The sequence below is a fragment of the Dendropsophus ebraccatus genome, chromosome 6 (genome assembly GCF_027789765.1).
Source record: "Dendropsophus ebraccatus isolate aDenEbr1 chromosome 6, aDenEbr1.pat, whole genome shotgun sequence".
In the NCBI taxonomy this organism is placed as follows: Eukaryota; Metazoa; Chordata; class Amphibia; order Anura; family Hylidae; genus Dendropsophus; species Dendropsophus ebraccatus.
The window spans coordinates 133,778,229-133,793,146 of record NC_091459.1 but is presented as its reverse complement, the minus strand read 5'-3'; the positions used below and the strand labels follow the sequence as shown (position 1 = coordinate 133,793,146).

General features: G+C 44.2%; 1 protein-coding gene across 1 annotated transcript in view; it reads right to left on the bottom strand.

Annotated features, from left to right (window-relative positions):
• The window catches only part of TRAPPC12 (trafficking protein particle complex subunit 12), a 103,013-nt gene that overhangs the window by 43,781 nt on the left and 44,314 nt on the right, over positions 1 to 14,918 (bottom strand). Inside the window, exons 6-7 of the mRNA XM_069974066.1 lie at positions 7,167 to 7,279; positions 3,615 to 3,687 (exon numbers count right to left, since the gene is read on the bottom strand). Coding sequence (XP_069830167.1) covers positions 3,615 to 3,687; positions 7,167 to 7,279 — 186 coding nt within the window. The remainder of the gene's footprint in view (positions 1 to 3,614; positions 3,688 to 7,166; positions 7,280 to 14,918) is intronic.

The window sequence follows — 14,918 nt, the reverse complement described above, 5'->3', positions numbered from 1 at the left end:
TTATTGACCTTCCATACTTGGCTGACCCAGAACTCATTTTCTGAATCCACAAGTCTTCCAAAATGACTTCCAATCTATTTTGTGACTCTCAGTGGGTGAGAGTGTTATTGTAGTTGGCTCTCCGATCTATCATTCTGTGTGCCCTCTCTCGTCCCAGCAGTCCGTATGTATTACACGCTGGCGCTGGGGCACGGCATCATATTATAAATGGTTAATTTTTACCATCTTGTAATCTGCGAAACTACCTAAGAGTAAATGCATTAACAGCTCAGATGGGATTTTGGGGCTTTTGGAGAAACAGAAAGAAAAGTTAATCACAAAAAGGAACATTAAGGTCCTTGTGCTGAAATAACTTAAATGGTCGGAACAGCTAGCTGGAAAAATAAGTCTAAAACAAACTGCTTAGCCGGGGACTCATTTTGTCCAAGGGGCTAGTAATAAAGCTCTCTATATCGGAGAAACACAAACTTTACAAACAGGTTACATATGTCTTTGTTAGTAAAGGAAATATGGTTTAACGGAATGCTTCATTAGTTATCTTAACCGAGACAGAAAACAAGGTTCTAAAACTACTTAAAAGAGATAAAGGTGTTAAAAAAAAAAGAAGTGAAAAGATGCAAAAGAACTAGAGATGAGCGAACCTTGAGCATGCTCGAGTCGATCCGAACCCGATCGTTCGGCATTTGATTAGCGGGGGCTGCTGAAGTTGGATAAAGCCCTAAGGCTATGTGGAAATCATGTATATAGTCATTGGCTGTATCCATGTTTTCCAGACAACCATAGAGCTTTATCCAAGTTCAGCAGCCCCAGCTAATCAATTACCGAACGTTCGGGTTCAGATCGACTCGAACCCGAACCAGTCATTTTATTTATTTTATTTTCTCCTCATTCTGAGCTTTGGAGTGGGCGGTCTTATTTGTACACATAAAGCTGTCAATCAATGATTAGAGCCGCCCACTGGACTCTCAAGCACAGAATAAACTTTGTTCTATTCAATCTTTTCATTTCAACTTGACAGGGCCTGTGGCTGTATCACGTTTTCGAGGCAGCTAGGGCAACATCAAACTTTTTCAGACACTGGTAATCAAATACCGCACGATTCAGGCAAACCCGAGCATGCTGAAGTTGGCTCATCTCTAGGCCTAGCACCTCAGTTGAAGATGAGGAAGGTGGGCACTCAGGTTTCTAATAGCAGTTTATAGGATGTTTTGCAGACTGACATTAGAAAATCAGATGTGTTTCTCTTATGGCTCTACTAGGCATTGCCCCCACCTAGCCAGAATCCTGCTCCACACTGATGAGGGGCAACCCCCTGAAACAGCTGTATGTGAATGGATACCTAGCCTTGGTCTTTCCCTTTTCATTACAATGACTTACAGGGCCACTTAATATGGTGGTTTCCTTACAGGAGCCGCCCCTTGGCTGGGTCCTTCTCGGAGGGATATCTGGCTAGTCCTGTGTTTCGAGACTCTTCAATGAGGCTCCACGGGCTCTTCTTTTGCATATTGCAGACTGACAGACATATTGAGTTCTTCTATACACAGCCCCCCTCAATTGTGGATCATCTGTAACGCATGGAATCTCTAATGGCCAATGACCAGGATAGGGTCAGCAAAATAGAGATCACATGGCTGACATGGACTACTTATAAGACTGCAACATTGTTCCAGCAGTGGTTGACCTAAATGGAGAATCTGCTTAGGACGGCCTACCTGGGTAGGCCATCAGCCTGAGGACCAGTAATAGAACTTTGTTCTATTCAATCTTTTCATTTCAACTTGACAGGGCCTGTGGCTGTATCACGTTTTCGAGGCAGCTAGGGCAACATCAAACTTTTTCAGACACTGGTAATCAAATACCGCACGATTCAGGCAAACCCGAGCATGCTGAAGTTGGCTCATCTCTAGGCCTAGCACCTCAGTTGAAGATGAGGAAGGTGGGCACTCAGGTTTCTAATAGCAGTTTATAGGATGTTTTGCAGACTGACATAAGAAAATCAGATGTGTTTCTCTTATGGCTCTACTAGGCATTGCCCCCACCTAGCCAGAATCCTGCTCCACACTGATGAGGGGCAACCCCCTGAAACAGCTGTATGTGAATGGATACCTAGCCTTGGTCTTTCCCTTTTCATTACAATGACTTACAGGGCCACTTAATATGGTGGTTTCCTTACAGGAGCCACCCCTTGGCTGGGTCCTTCTCGGAGGGATATCTGGCTAGTCCTGTGTTTCGAGACTCTTCAATGAGGCTCCACGGGCTCTTCTTTTGCATATTGCAGACTGACAGACATATTGAGTTCTTCTATACACAGCCCCCCTCAATTGTGGATCATCTGTAACGCATGGAATCTCTAATGGCCAATGACCAGGATAGGGTCAGCAAAATAGAGATCACATGGCTGACATGGACTACTTATAAGACTGCAACATTGTTCCAGCAGTGGTTGACCTAAATGGAGAATCTGCTTAGGACGGCCTACCTGGGTAGGCCATCAGCCTGAGGACCAGTACCATTGGTTGCCCTCTTATATGGTACCAGTCCTACCCACTCTCTCCCCAACCCCTTCCAGGCTGCTCAGCCAATCACTAGCTGAGATGGTACAACGCCGTGGCCAGTGATTGGCTAAGTGGCATGTCACTGCAGAGAACGGCTCAGAAGTCCCAATGGCGTCTGCCGGGAGAAGCTAGAACACAAACCAGGGAGTGTGGACAGGTATAACGTATATATATTATATATATATATATATATATATATATATATTCACATTCTTTAGCTGCCAGCTGCGCATCGCTATTACACATACCGACATGCTGTCTGTGACCGCTGATTTTTCAACTTGGTGTAAAGTGAAACCAGCTCAGTTGCCCCTAGCAACCAATCAGATTCCACCTTTCATTCCTCACAGACTCTTTGAACAATGTCAAGTGGAATCTGATTGGTTGCTAGGGGCAACTGGGCCAGTCTCACTTTACACCATGTTTGATAAATCTTCTCCTTTATGTCTATAAAGAAAAATCTGAAATTTTCTTGTGTCACATACATTATGAGCGCTGAAGGCTTTCACCTGGCTACTGTGACCTTGATAGCTGGTGCTAGAGGGAAACTTTTCTGTTTCCAAGGAAAGCCAGGAAAATCTTACAAACAGCTATAGGTATGAATGGGGAACACAGCACAAAATAACTTCTTAGCAATTTTTTGTGTTTTCAGAGATTGCGGTGTTTAAACAAAAAAATAAATTGTATAGATACAGTAGATAGATTTTTTTTTTTTTGCTACAAGATGTTGAGGAATGGCGTCCTTCAGCTGATGCTGAACCCTTCCCACTCTGGACAGTTCTTGATATGGGCTGAGGTGGCAGCAGAGAGCACTACGTCACACAGGAAAAAATACACCACTTCCTGCAGGACATACAGCAGCTTATAAGTACTGGGAGACTGGAGATTTTTTTTTATGATAGGAAATAAATCTCTGGCACTTTCTGACACCAGTTATTTTGAAAGATTTTTTTATCCCCACTACAAATTGTATAGAGAGCACTAATATACACAACACTGCTTGTTTCACGTTCAGGAAATGTTATGTTCTAAGCAGAATATATAAAGGAGGCCACTTACCCTGCCTGTTACTGTTCGTCATGGTGATCATGCTTCCGTCTTCAGCAAATCCTTTTTCTAGATTGTCTAGAATCTGTAAGAATCATGACAATTTGAATTACCTAGTTCCACTGGACCTTATAACATTGTATCATGTCACTGTAACAACAAGCTATATTAGCCTATGTAGAAAATAGGACTGTATAATAAAATACTACACTATATTGTAACCACATAAAATGTACAAATTTAACTAAAAAAAACAGAACATACACAACATAGTGCTTTAGGATTCCAAGTCATAATTCTGACACAACATAACCTTAAACTATACCATGCTCAATGCCTAATAGTAAGTGCATGAACAATACTATCAATAAGGAGTTCAATCTAAGCCAGACTTAGACCAAAAACTATTTTGGGTTAAGTAGGCCCTTCCTAACCCTATTTGTGATAAGAAACTCAATGCAAGTCAATGTTAATTAAAGGAGAAGTCTTGACGAAATTTTTTATTAAAATATATTATTACCCCTCAAAAGTTATACAAAATCACCAATATACACTGATTACAGCAAAAGCTTAGTAAGTGCTTGGAAAAAAGCACTTTATACTGCATCAAGGTTTCACTTCCTGGATAACATGGTGATGTCACTTCCTGGATAACATGGTGATGTCACTTCCTGAATAACATGGTGATGTCCCTTCCTGGATAACATGGCGATGTCACTTCCTGGATAACATGGTGATGTCACTTCCTGGATAACATGGTGATGTCACTTCCTGGATAACATGGTGATGTCACTTCCTGGATAACATGGTGATGTCACATCCTGGATAACATGGTGATGTCACTTCCTGGATAACATGGTGATGTCACTTCCTGGATAACATGGTGATGTCACTTCCTGGTGATGTCCGACTCCCAGAGCTGTGAAGGCTATGGCTGCTGGAGAGGATGATGGCAGGGGGACACTGAGGGACACAGACACTGGGGGGACACTGAGCATCCCCCTGCCATCATCCTCTCCAGCAGTCACAGCCCGCACAGCTCTGGGAGTCAGGTCAAGACATCACCATGTAATCCAGGAAGTGACATCACCATGTTATCCAGGAAGTGAAGCCTTGATGCAGTAGTAAGTGCAGGGGAAAAAAGCACGTTATAAGCATTTCCCGTAATAAGTGTATATTGGTGATTTGTATAACTTTTGGAGGGCAAGACAATACTTTGATAAATATTTTTGTGCTATGCCAGAGCTTTTTACCCAATGCACATCTCACCTAATCCATGCTCCCCAGAGGAAGTGTCCATTACGTGAAATGTGCATTGGGGAGAAGATAGGCCTCCATACTGTATACTTCCCTCCTTCTCTGAAGAAAGGCCCTTCATACTGCATACATCCTCTCTCTGCAATAAGTCAACAAGTTCCCCCCATACTGTATACACCTCCTTTCACCTCTCTGTAGTTCTTTCCCCATATTGTATACATTGCCATCTGTAGTAACCCCTCCCCCATAGTTCCTCCCCCATACTGTATACCTTCCTCCCCCATACTGTATACCTTCCTCCCCCATACTGTATACCTTCCTCCCCTCTGTAGTTGTTCCTCCCCCATACTGTATACCTTCCTCCACTCTGTAGTTGTTCCTCCCCCATACTGTATACCTCCCTTCCCTCTGTAGTTGTTCCTCCATACTATATACCTTCCTCTGCCATCTGCAGGCAGTCCCCATACTGTATAACTCCTCTGTAGTTGCCCATGTACCCACCATATACAATGTCCCCTACTGTGCATCTTCTTACCCTTCCTGCCTTCCCTGCAGCTTGTGTTGAGCAGGTGGGGGCGGAGCATAACAAGTCTGGGTCTGATTGGCTGCTCAGCACCCAGTGTAAGGAATCTGATCAGCTGACTATAACTAGGGATTATATTTCAAACCTACTCCCAACAGCCTGCAAAATGGAGCTGGGTCTTATTTTCAGAGAAACACACCATCACAGGATTTGAGGACACTGTTTTCCCTATGCATTTACCTGCACAGATCTGTCTAAAGAGTAGTCAAGGAGACCGGTTTCCCGACCCATCTACTAGCACAAATCTATCTATACACAATGGGGGAGATACGTGGTACATGGGGAAATATGGTTTGATCAAACTATATACCAACATCCTGGCGTTGGTTTTTAAATGTAGCCGAGTGGCATTAGTGTCAGCCATAGGTGTGATGTGCAGCAGCTCCTTTCTCTCCATGTAGTGTTTTATTTTTCTCCCTTTTCCGAGCAGTTGGCACTCCCCTTCGTAAGACCCACATGACCCAAATTAGCAGGATACACCTGTGCTCACATGTCAGTACCTCCTATCTTTCCCATCTGCAGCAGTAATGGCGAGTACAAGAGCATGTTCACATGTCATTTGGCGGCAGCTTTCTCAGTCGGTGGTGCCAACTGGGTTTTGGGGGGGGCACTTTGGGTTTGGTCCTATGACATTGGGGTTGCAGGGCCATTCCATGACCTCCCTTCCCTGTTTGTGCATGCCTTGCGGGGTTAGCGGTCGCTGACTGACACAGTGTGGAGTTAGTGTAGGGACCCATGTGAACCAGGAGACCGGCACATGGTACATGGGGCAATATGGTTTGATCAAATTATATACCATGTGCCGGTCTCCTGGTTCACATGGGTCCCTACACTAACTCCACACTGTGTCGGTCAGCGACCGCTAACCCCGCAAAGCATGCAAACACAGGGAAGGGAGGCCATGGAATGGCCCTGCAACCCCAATGTCACAGGCCCAAACCCAAAGTGCCCCCCCAAAACCCAGTTGGCACCACCGGAGAAGAAAGCTGCCGCCATACGACACAAGTGTGAACATGCTCTTGTACTCGCCATTACTGCTGCAGATGAGAAAGATAGGAGGTACTCACATGTGAGCACAGGTGTATCCTGCTAATTTAGGTCATGTGGGTCTTACGAGGGGAGTGCCAACTGCTCGGAAAAGGGAGAAAAATAAAACACTACATGGAGAGAAAAGAGCTGCTGCACATCACACCTAGCGCTGACACTAATGCCACTCGGCTACATTTAAAAACCAACGCCAGGATGTTGGTATATAATATGATCAAACCATATTGCCCCATGTGCCAACATCCTGGCGTTGGTTTTTAAATGTAGCCAAGTGGCATTAGTGTCAGCCATAGGTTTGATGTGCAGCAGCTACTTTCTCTCCATGTCGTGGAGATTTATCAAAGATGGTGTAAAGTAGAATTAGTTCAGTTCCCCCTAGCAACCAATCAGATTCCACCTTTCATTTTCCAAAGAGTCTGCGAGGAATGAAAGGTGGAATCTGATTGGTTGCTAGGGGCGACTAAGACAATTCTACTTTACAGCATGTTTGATAAATCTCCCCCAGTATTCGAAGAGACTACTTTCCTTACCCGTCTACCAGCACAGATCTATCTATACACAGTATTGGAGGACACTGCTTGCATTATCCATCTACCGGCATAGACCTAACTATCTAAACACAGTATGTGAAAAGACTTTACTAGTGAAGATGAACTCTTAGACTCTTTGTGACTTACCTTTAAGCAAATAGTCTTCATACTGTGCAGTCGGTCAAGGGTCTCCTGAGGGCACCCAAGGTACTGGCGTAGCTCTGCATGCAGAATCCTCATTGAGAAAGGAACCATTGAGCCTAAAGAGAGAAAATATGAATAAAAGCTTTTTAATCTATGCAGGGAAAATAAAATACATCTCACTTATAACCCTGGCTCATTGTATCGCAATTACATGTTCCTGCGGACGTTGTGGCCATTAGTTTTCAGCGCTGTAAATATATGGTATATGAAGACTGACATGATGGCGCAGGTACAAGTCACACAAGGGCACAAAAACAACAAACTAAAACTATCAGCAGCACAAAAACTAACTTTTAGCCCTGATATGACTTGGCAATGGGCCAGACAGGGGTGAGATAGACACTAGAAAAGAGATAAATACCATATACAGGTAACTGTAGGGATCTTTAAAGGGGTTGATCACCATTTTTTTTCCAACCCAACTGGTTCCAGTAAGTGCCAGAGATTTGTAATTTACTTCTATTAAAAAAATTCAAGTCTTCCAGTACTTAGCTGCTGTATGTCCTACAGGTAGTGGTATTTTTGCCAGTCTGGGTATCAGGAGAGGTTTTCTATAGGGATTTGCTACTGCTCTGGACAGTTCCTAAGATGAACAGAGGTGGCAGCAGAGAGCACTGTGTCAGCCTGGAGAGAATACACCACTTCCTTCAGGACATACAGCAGCTGGTAAGTACTGGAAGATTCCATATTTTTTTAATAGAAAAAAAATTACAAATCTCCTGCACCAGCTGATTTGAAAGAAAGAAAAAAAAAACCTTTAGGGTATAAACCCACACACCGTATATGCAGCAGATATGCAACAAATACGCAGCAGATTTGTTGGTACAGATTTGATGCTGTGTTCAGTTATTTAGATCTAATCTGCTGCGATTTTGCTGCGAGTTTGCTGCGTATCGCAGCAGTAAATACGCTGCATATACGGTGTGTGGGTTTATACCCTTAAAGATACTTAGTTTCTTTAAGATGAACTCTGGACAGGGAAGATTATTTTCTATAAAAAAAAAAATAGGAAAGGAGACCATGTGACCACATTCAGTTTCTTTGCTAAGCACAGACGTGACAGGGGTGAAAGGTAGCAGGGCATGAGCAGGAAGGGGTGCAGTTATGGGGGTGGCAGAAACAAAACAGCAAGAGAGACCGAGCAGGTAGAAAACTGTCAGAGGAGGGGGCTACTGTAAAACCACATGAAGAGTGTCAGAGGGGAACATAGATTTTTTTTTAAGGCTGCCCAGAGTTCCCCTTTAATAGTTTCTACACAGCCAGAATGTTCCAGTAGGTACTTTAGTAGTAACGTACTGAGCATATCATTAATAACCATTTATTTATATACTGCTGACATACACACCAGCACAGTTATCATTCGCTATCTGCCACCATTAGGGGTGGATTAGGGCCCTATTACATGGGACGATAATCGTGCGAAAAATCGCTATCGGTCGATTTTAAACAATAATCGTTATGTGTAATTGCAGGCAACGATCAAAAATTAATTTGTGTGTTGTTGATCGTTGTCGTTAATTTAGATCTGAACCTAAAATTATCGCTAATCGTTCGCTGTAATTCCACATTCGTTGGCTCAAGTTTCGCACTTGTTCACCAATCGTTCAGTGTAATTGCACATTGCCAATTGTTTTGCTGGGATTAGATGGAGTAAACGATCATAGTAACGATTGTAACTAACGACCATTGTTCTGTGTAATATGGTGAACGATAAACAATCTCATTTGCGTTTATCGTTCGTCGCTAATCGTTAAAAATCGCTCCGTGTAATAGCACCCTTACTCTATCGGTATATTTTTGGAGTGTGCGATGAAGCCGGAGTCCCCAGAAGAAAGTGCAAACTCAATACAACAGGAACATTAAAAAGACCTGCTTAATATTATGTAGGGGCCTCCTGTATCACCAAAATGACTGGGACATACAAGGCCTGCATAGGAGCTGTGGCTGGGGTCCTGTGGTATCTGACATGGTGCGGTCTCCATGAATTGGAATTCTTTCTCCAGTACATTCCACAGACTAGTTCGGACTGAGATCTGGAAAAGCTACAGGCCGAGTCCCCACCTCTCTATCTCTCTGTCGTGTTCTTCTTTTCTGAGCAATGTCTGTAGTGTGGTCGGACTCACGTCTCTAGTTTGCGAGGTCACAGGGGATCCCAGGCCTCTTTTGTAATCCGGCACGTATCCCACATGCCATTTATTGCTTCCAATGCATCAACTTGCCTAATATCTCCCACCCCTTGTTCGGTGCTCCAGTCATGATATAATTGTAATCCACTTCAATGGATTTAACATTATTGCGGATCCGTGTACGTGAGATAACGGCACCTCCTGCTGCATCAGATACTATGAACCCCTTTGAAGGCGTTATCCAGCAAAAATCTTTTTCTTTCAAATAAACTGGTACCAGAAAGTTAGATTTGTAATTTATTTATTTTTAAAAATCTCAAGTCTTCACATACTTATCAGCTGGTGTATGTCCTGCAGGAAATGTTTTCTTCCCAGTCTGACACAGTGCTCTCTGCTGCCACCTCTGTCCATGTCAGGAACTGTCCAGAGCAGGAGAGGTTTTCTATAGGGATTTACTACTGCTCTGGACAGTACCTGACATGGACAGAGGTGGCAGCAGAGAGCACTGTGTCAGACTGGAAAGAAAACATTTCAGCAGCTGATACAAATAGGAAGACTTGAGATTTTTAATTAGAAATAAATTACAGATCTATGTAACTGTCTGAAACCGGTTGATCTGAAAGAAAAAGATTTTCGCTGCAGTTCCCCTTTAAGAAAGCCGGAGATCTAAGTATTGCTGGAGCTCACGTAGCATTTTGGATGGGCTCATCAGTGTGCACTTACAGGAAAGCCTACTCCTCAGTGCAGAACTTTATCAGGTGTGAGTCAGACAAATCATAGATGATGATAGATAGATAGATAGATAGATAGATAGATAGATAGGAGATTATCTATCTATCTATCTATCTATCATTAATGTATAAAGGCCGGATTCCTCTCCAGTTCGGGCTATAGTCTTACTCCGTTTCACAATGGCAATTCAGCTACCATGTACCAGCGAGTGTGCTTCTATTACAAACACATATAAAAGGACAGTAATGGCGTTGGATCAGCGCATATTTTCCCCCCACGTACATAGAAGATATATATTTAGAGGCGGCCAGGGCATGTGAGCGGGCTCAGGATGCCATCCCTGGGTACAGCTAAGAATAAAGTACTATGAAACACAAGGGGCTTTCTAACAAAACAGAAGAGGCAGACCTCTCTCGAGGCGGTGGAGCAGGCCTGCCATAACCTAGGCCCAGTGCATCCTAATGACCGCCCGCAGACAGGAGCCTGCCATGCAGAACAGTGAGGGATGCGGCACGACAGATTTATCACAAGGCCTTGTGCGGGACAAAGGTCAGCTTTACACGTCCACGCAGGGACCCTCAACACAACCAGACACAAAGACAAAGTCACCGGAGGGAAACAAGCAGATGGAGTCGGTGGCTTTTTATATATCTGAAATCAGAAAAACATTTCAGATCCTGAAGTTATTTAGAAAGGCTACAATACAGCTACACATCACAAAGGGTGAGACAGTATTACTAAACCTGAGGGGCAGACACAGTTATATCAGGGGAGAGAGGGGAAAAAATTCTTAGAATCTATGAAAGGGATCTATCAATTACTGGCACAAAGGATCCAGGATGTAAAAATACACTATTCCCTGGAGGAGGCTTATACAGAAGAGATCAGCAGGGTACCTGTCATTACAGATCTCCACCCCTGCCATGGGAAGATCAGGTAAGAACAAAACCACACAGGGTGAACTCCGTGTATAAACCTTATCCATCACCATGTTATCCAGGAAGTGACATCACCAGGTTATCCAGGAAGTGACATCACCAGGTTATCCAGGAAGTGACATCACCAGGTTATCCAGGAAGTGACATCACCAGGTTATCCAGGAAGTGACATCACCAGGTTATCCAGGAAGTGACATCACCATGTTATCCAGGAAGTGAAGCCTTGATGCAGTAGTAAGTGCAGGGAAAAAAGCACTTTATAAGTATTTCCCGTAATAAGACAATAATGGGGATTTGTATAACTTTTGTGGGGCAATACAATACTTTAATACAACGGCTCCGGCTTGCTTCGGGGATTCTCGGCATGTCCCGCTCGGCCAACCAGTGTGCTGCCCCGCCGCAGCGCACTGATTGGCTGAGCAGGATGTGAAGACACTGGGAGCCCTGAAGCAAGCCGGAGCTGGGAGCAGGTGAAGTACAGGCTCTGGCGGCCGGGGGTTAACGGGGCAAGCTGCTGACAAACTCGCAGCGGGATGTGCATCCTGCTGCAAGTTTGTCTGCCCATAGGGTGTACAGGGCAGGTATCCGCAGTGAGAAACACGCTGCGGATCCGTTACGTGTGAACGCACCCTAACACTTGTTTGCGGGGCTCTTTCCATGCCCTAGCTATAGTTGTTCTCGTTGCTGTAAGAATGTGCACCACTACAGATACATAAGATGATACGTATTACACTGGACGATTATCGTTCGAAAAACCGTTAGATAGTTTTGATTTAAACGACAATTGTTTCGTGTAATAGCAGACAACAATTTAACGACCAAGGAGAAATCGTTGGACGTTTGATAGTATTCAGACCTATTTTTATCGTTCGCACATCGTTCGGTGTAATAAGAAGTCATAGCTGAAATGTAAACAATAGCGATGACAAAACGACCGCTAGAACGATCATAAATAACGATCATCGTTCCGTGTAATTGGGCAAACGTTTTCGGGTCAATTGCTATAGCGGTTGTTTGAGATCGTTTATCGGCCAAAAAAAAAAAATTGCTTGGTGTAATAGTACCCTAAGACTACTTCTGGGCCCCATGGCGGGGGCGGGGGGGGGGGGGGGGAAACTCTCTTATTACACCCCCAACAAATTAATGCGCCAACCGAACGCTCCAACCGACCACAGGCATAAGGAAAGATTCTAGAAATTCTCTGTAACTTGTCAAAAGTTTTTTGTTTCTTTTTTATGACAGGGACACTTTATGGTATGGGAGTTTAATCACTTCTTTTTTCCACAAAATAGTTTGGAAATATCAGAAAACTCCTTGTATATGAGCTTGTAGTCAGGGAATGCGGAGCTACCTGCTGCTTTCACCTCTAAGACACAACAAAAATGCTAATTTTGTCCCTAATTGATGTAATGTCAAAGGTGCTGCCAATAGGCATCGGAGCATCCTAAACTCTTCTCCATAATGAATGCGGCCGTCAGTCATCCGTCTTACTCCCCACCACTCCTATTCTCTGTCAGTCTATATATTGACTTCCTATCTCCTCCACAATTCAATGCTAAGCTCTACCTTGACATTGTGATCTGAACTTACGTGAACTGGAGAAGTCCACATACTGTATAAATGCTCGCCGCCTTCTCTTTATTCTGCTTCTTATGTTTGGATCTGTTCTTCAGCAAGAAAAATTCTACATCTGACATATTCAACCAATCTAGAAATTTCAACTTCCTACTACACATCAAGGGGCACAGAAAGAACAGATGTAGGGACTGCACATGGGCCCTTAATGGGAAGGGGGTCCTTATACCATGGTAATTTTAGGGGGGCTTATGCAATGGTAATGGTAATGGGCAGCTCTTATGCAGTGGTAATGGGGCGTTCCTATGCAATGGCAATGGAGGAGGATCCCTTCTGCAATGGTAATGGAGGGGGGCCTATGCAATGGTAATGGGAGGCTCTTATGCAATGGCGGGGGTTCCCTTATGCAATAGTAATGGGGGTGGGTTCTTATGCAATGGTAATATGGGGCGTTCTTATGCAAAACTCCTATGCACAAAATTTAAAAATCAATAGGATCATGAGCCTCGATAAATACTGCACAATTTTTGCACAAAAAAAGGCGCAGTCGGTGTAAACTGCTCATAGTGCAAGCAGCGAAAAAAAATGCTGCGAAAAAATATACGCTGTGCGCATAAACAGAGTTTTCGCCAAAATCACGTCGCAAAAAGAATGATACATATGCCCCTTAATTTTCCATATCATTGTCTTTATTACACAGTCATTGGCTTCAGTAAGGTCCTGCCCAGTACTGTGTAACCGGCGCTTACTTACCCGACTTAGGACTCTATTACATGGAGCGATAATCTGCCGACCCCGGCCAATTCGGCAGGCTATCGGTCTGTGTAACAATGACAGCGATCAGCTAATGACAACGATCATCGGCTGATCAGGTCTTTAGGTCCTGACCTAAACTCATTGGCCGCCAACAGCGCATCACTGTGTAATAGCAAGGAGCCGCCGACAGCTGATGAAACTGTAAAGAATATAATGTAGTATATACGTTACCAGTCCGCGCTCCCCGATGTCTTTTTGTCTTCTCCCTGCAGCCGCTGCAATTGCAGAACCGGTCTCTGAAATGACACGCTGCTCAGTGATTGGCTGAGCGACATGTCACTTCATACGCCAGCTCTGCAGTGTGTATCGGGAGAAGCCAGGAAGACACCGGGAGCGCGGACTGGTACATATTTACTTTATTTTAAGTTAGACATCGCTAACCTTCCTCACCTTCCAAATCATAGCAGATCCACTTCAGGCTGGGGCTTACATCAGGGGACAGGACTGTGGAGGTAATCTCTTCATAGCTGTAACCCCTCTCTCCCCAGAGTGCTGCTATACTGAGCCCACATATTCTCCGCGCATTCCTTCATGCTCCCAGCAGTCTCTTTCCGCCCTTGTGTTTCCCATCCTCTCCATTACTGTACAGTAACTTATAATATCACATATTCTGGATTACAAGCCCGGTCCCGGAACGAATTATGCTCGTAATCCAAGGCACCACTATATATACCTTGCTGCACAATAGTCAAGCTGTGAGATAGGCTCAGTAAACGAGTGCCGATCTATGATTACAATAGTGATCAGGCTGTGTAATATTGCCCTATTTACTCCAATAAAATCATCCATGTGTCTCCCATTGGAATAAATAGTGTAGGTGGCATCCTCTACCACTGCGGACCCCCAAGGACTTTGGAAAAATTGCTCATAGGGCCATGTTCACACTATGTATAACACTGGCCATTCTGTGAAGATGAAGATCATCCTGGCCAATACTGCAGTACCGGCCAGATAATCTTCACTTCTGCTTAATTCGAATGCGGGCGCACAAGGGTCACTGCTGCACACAATGTGCCGCACGCTTCATTGTGTGAACTGACAGGTTCTCTGCGGCCACTATTCAATGAATAGCAGCCGCGGAAAACTGATATGCCAGTTTCTTGCGTGGCCGCTAGAGATCCTGTCCGGAGTGTATACTATGGGGGATATTTATCAAACATTGTGTAAAGTGAAACTGCCTCAGTTGCCCCTAGCAACCAATCAGATTCCACCTTTCATTTTCCAAAGAGTCTGTGAGGAATGAAAGGCGGAATCTGATTGGTTGCTAGGGGCAACTGAGCCAGTTTCACTTTCCACCATGTTTGATAAATCTCCCCCTATGTGTATACGCTCCGGCCAGGATTCCATAGACGGTAGCACAATTTAAGTTTCATGTTAATCACGGCCATTGTTGCTACTCGGCCGTGATTAATATGAAACTTACGTAGTGTGAACATAGCCTTAGGGTCCTATTCCGCGGGCCGAGCAGTGCTCGATCAACGATGTAAACGAGCGCCGATCTGCTACTG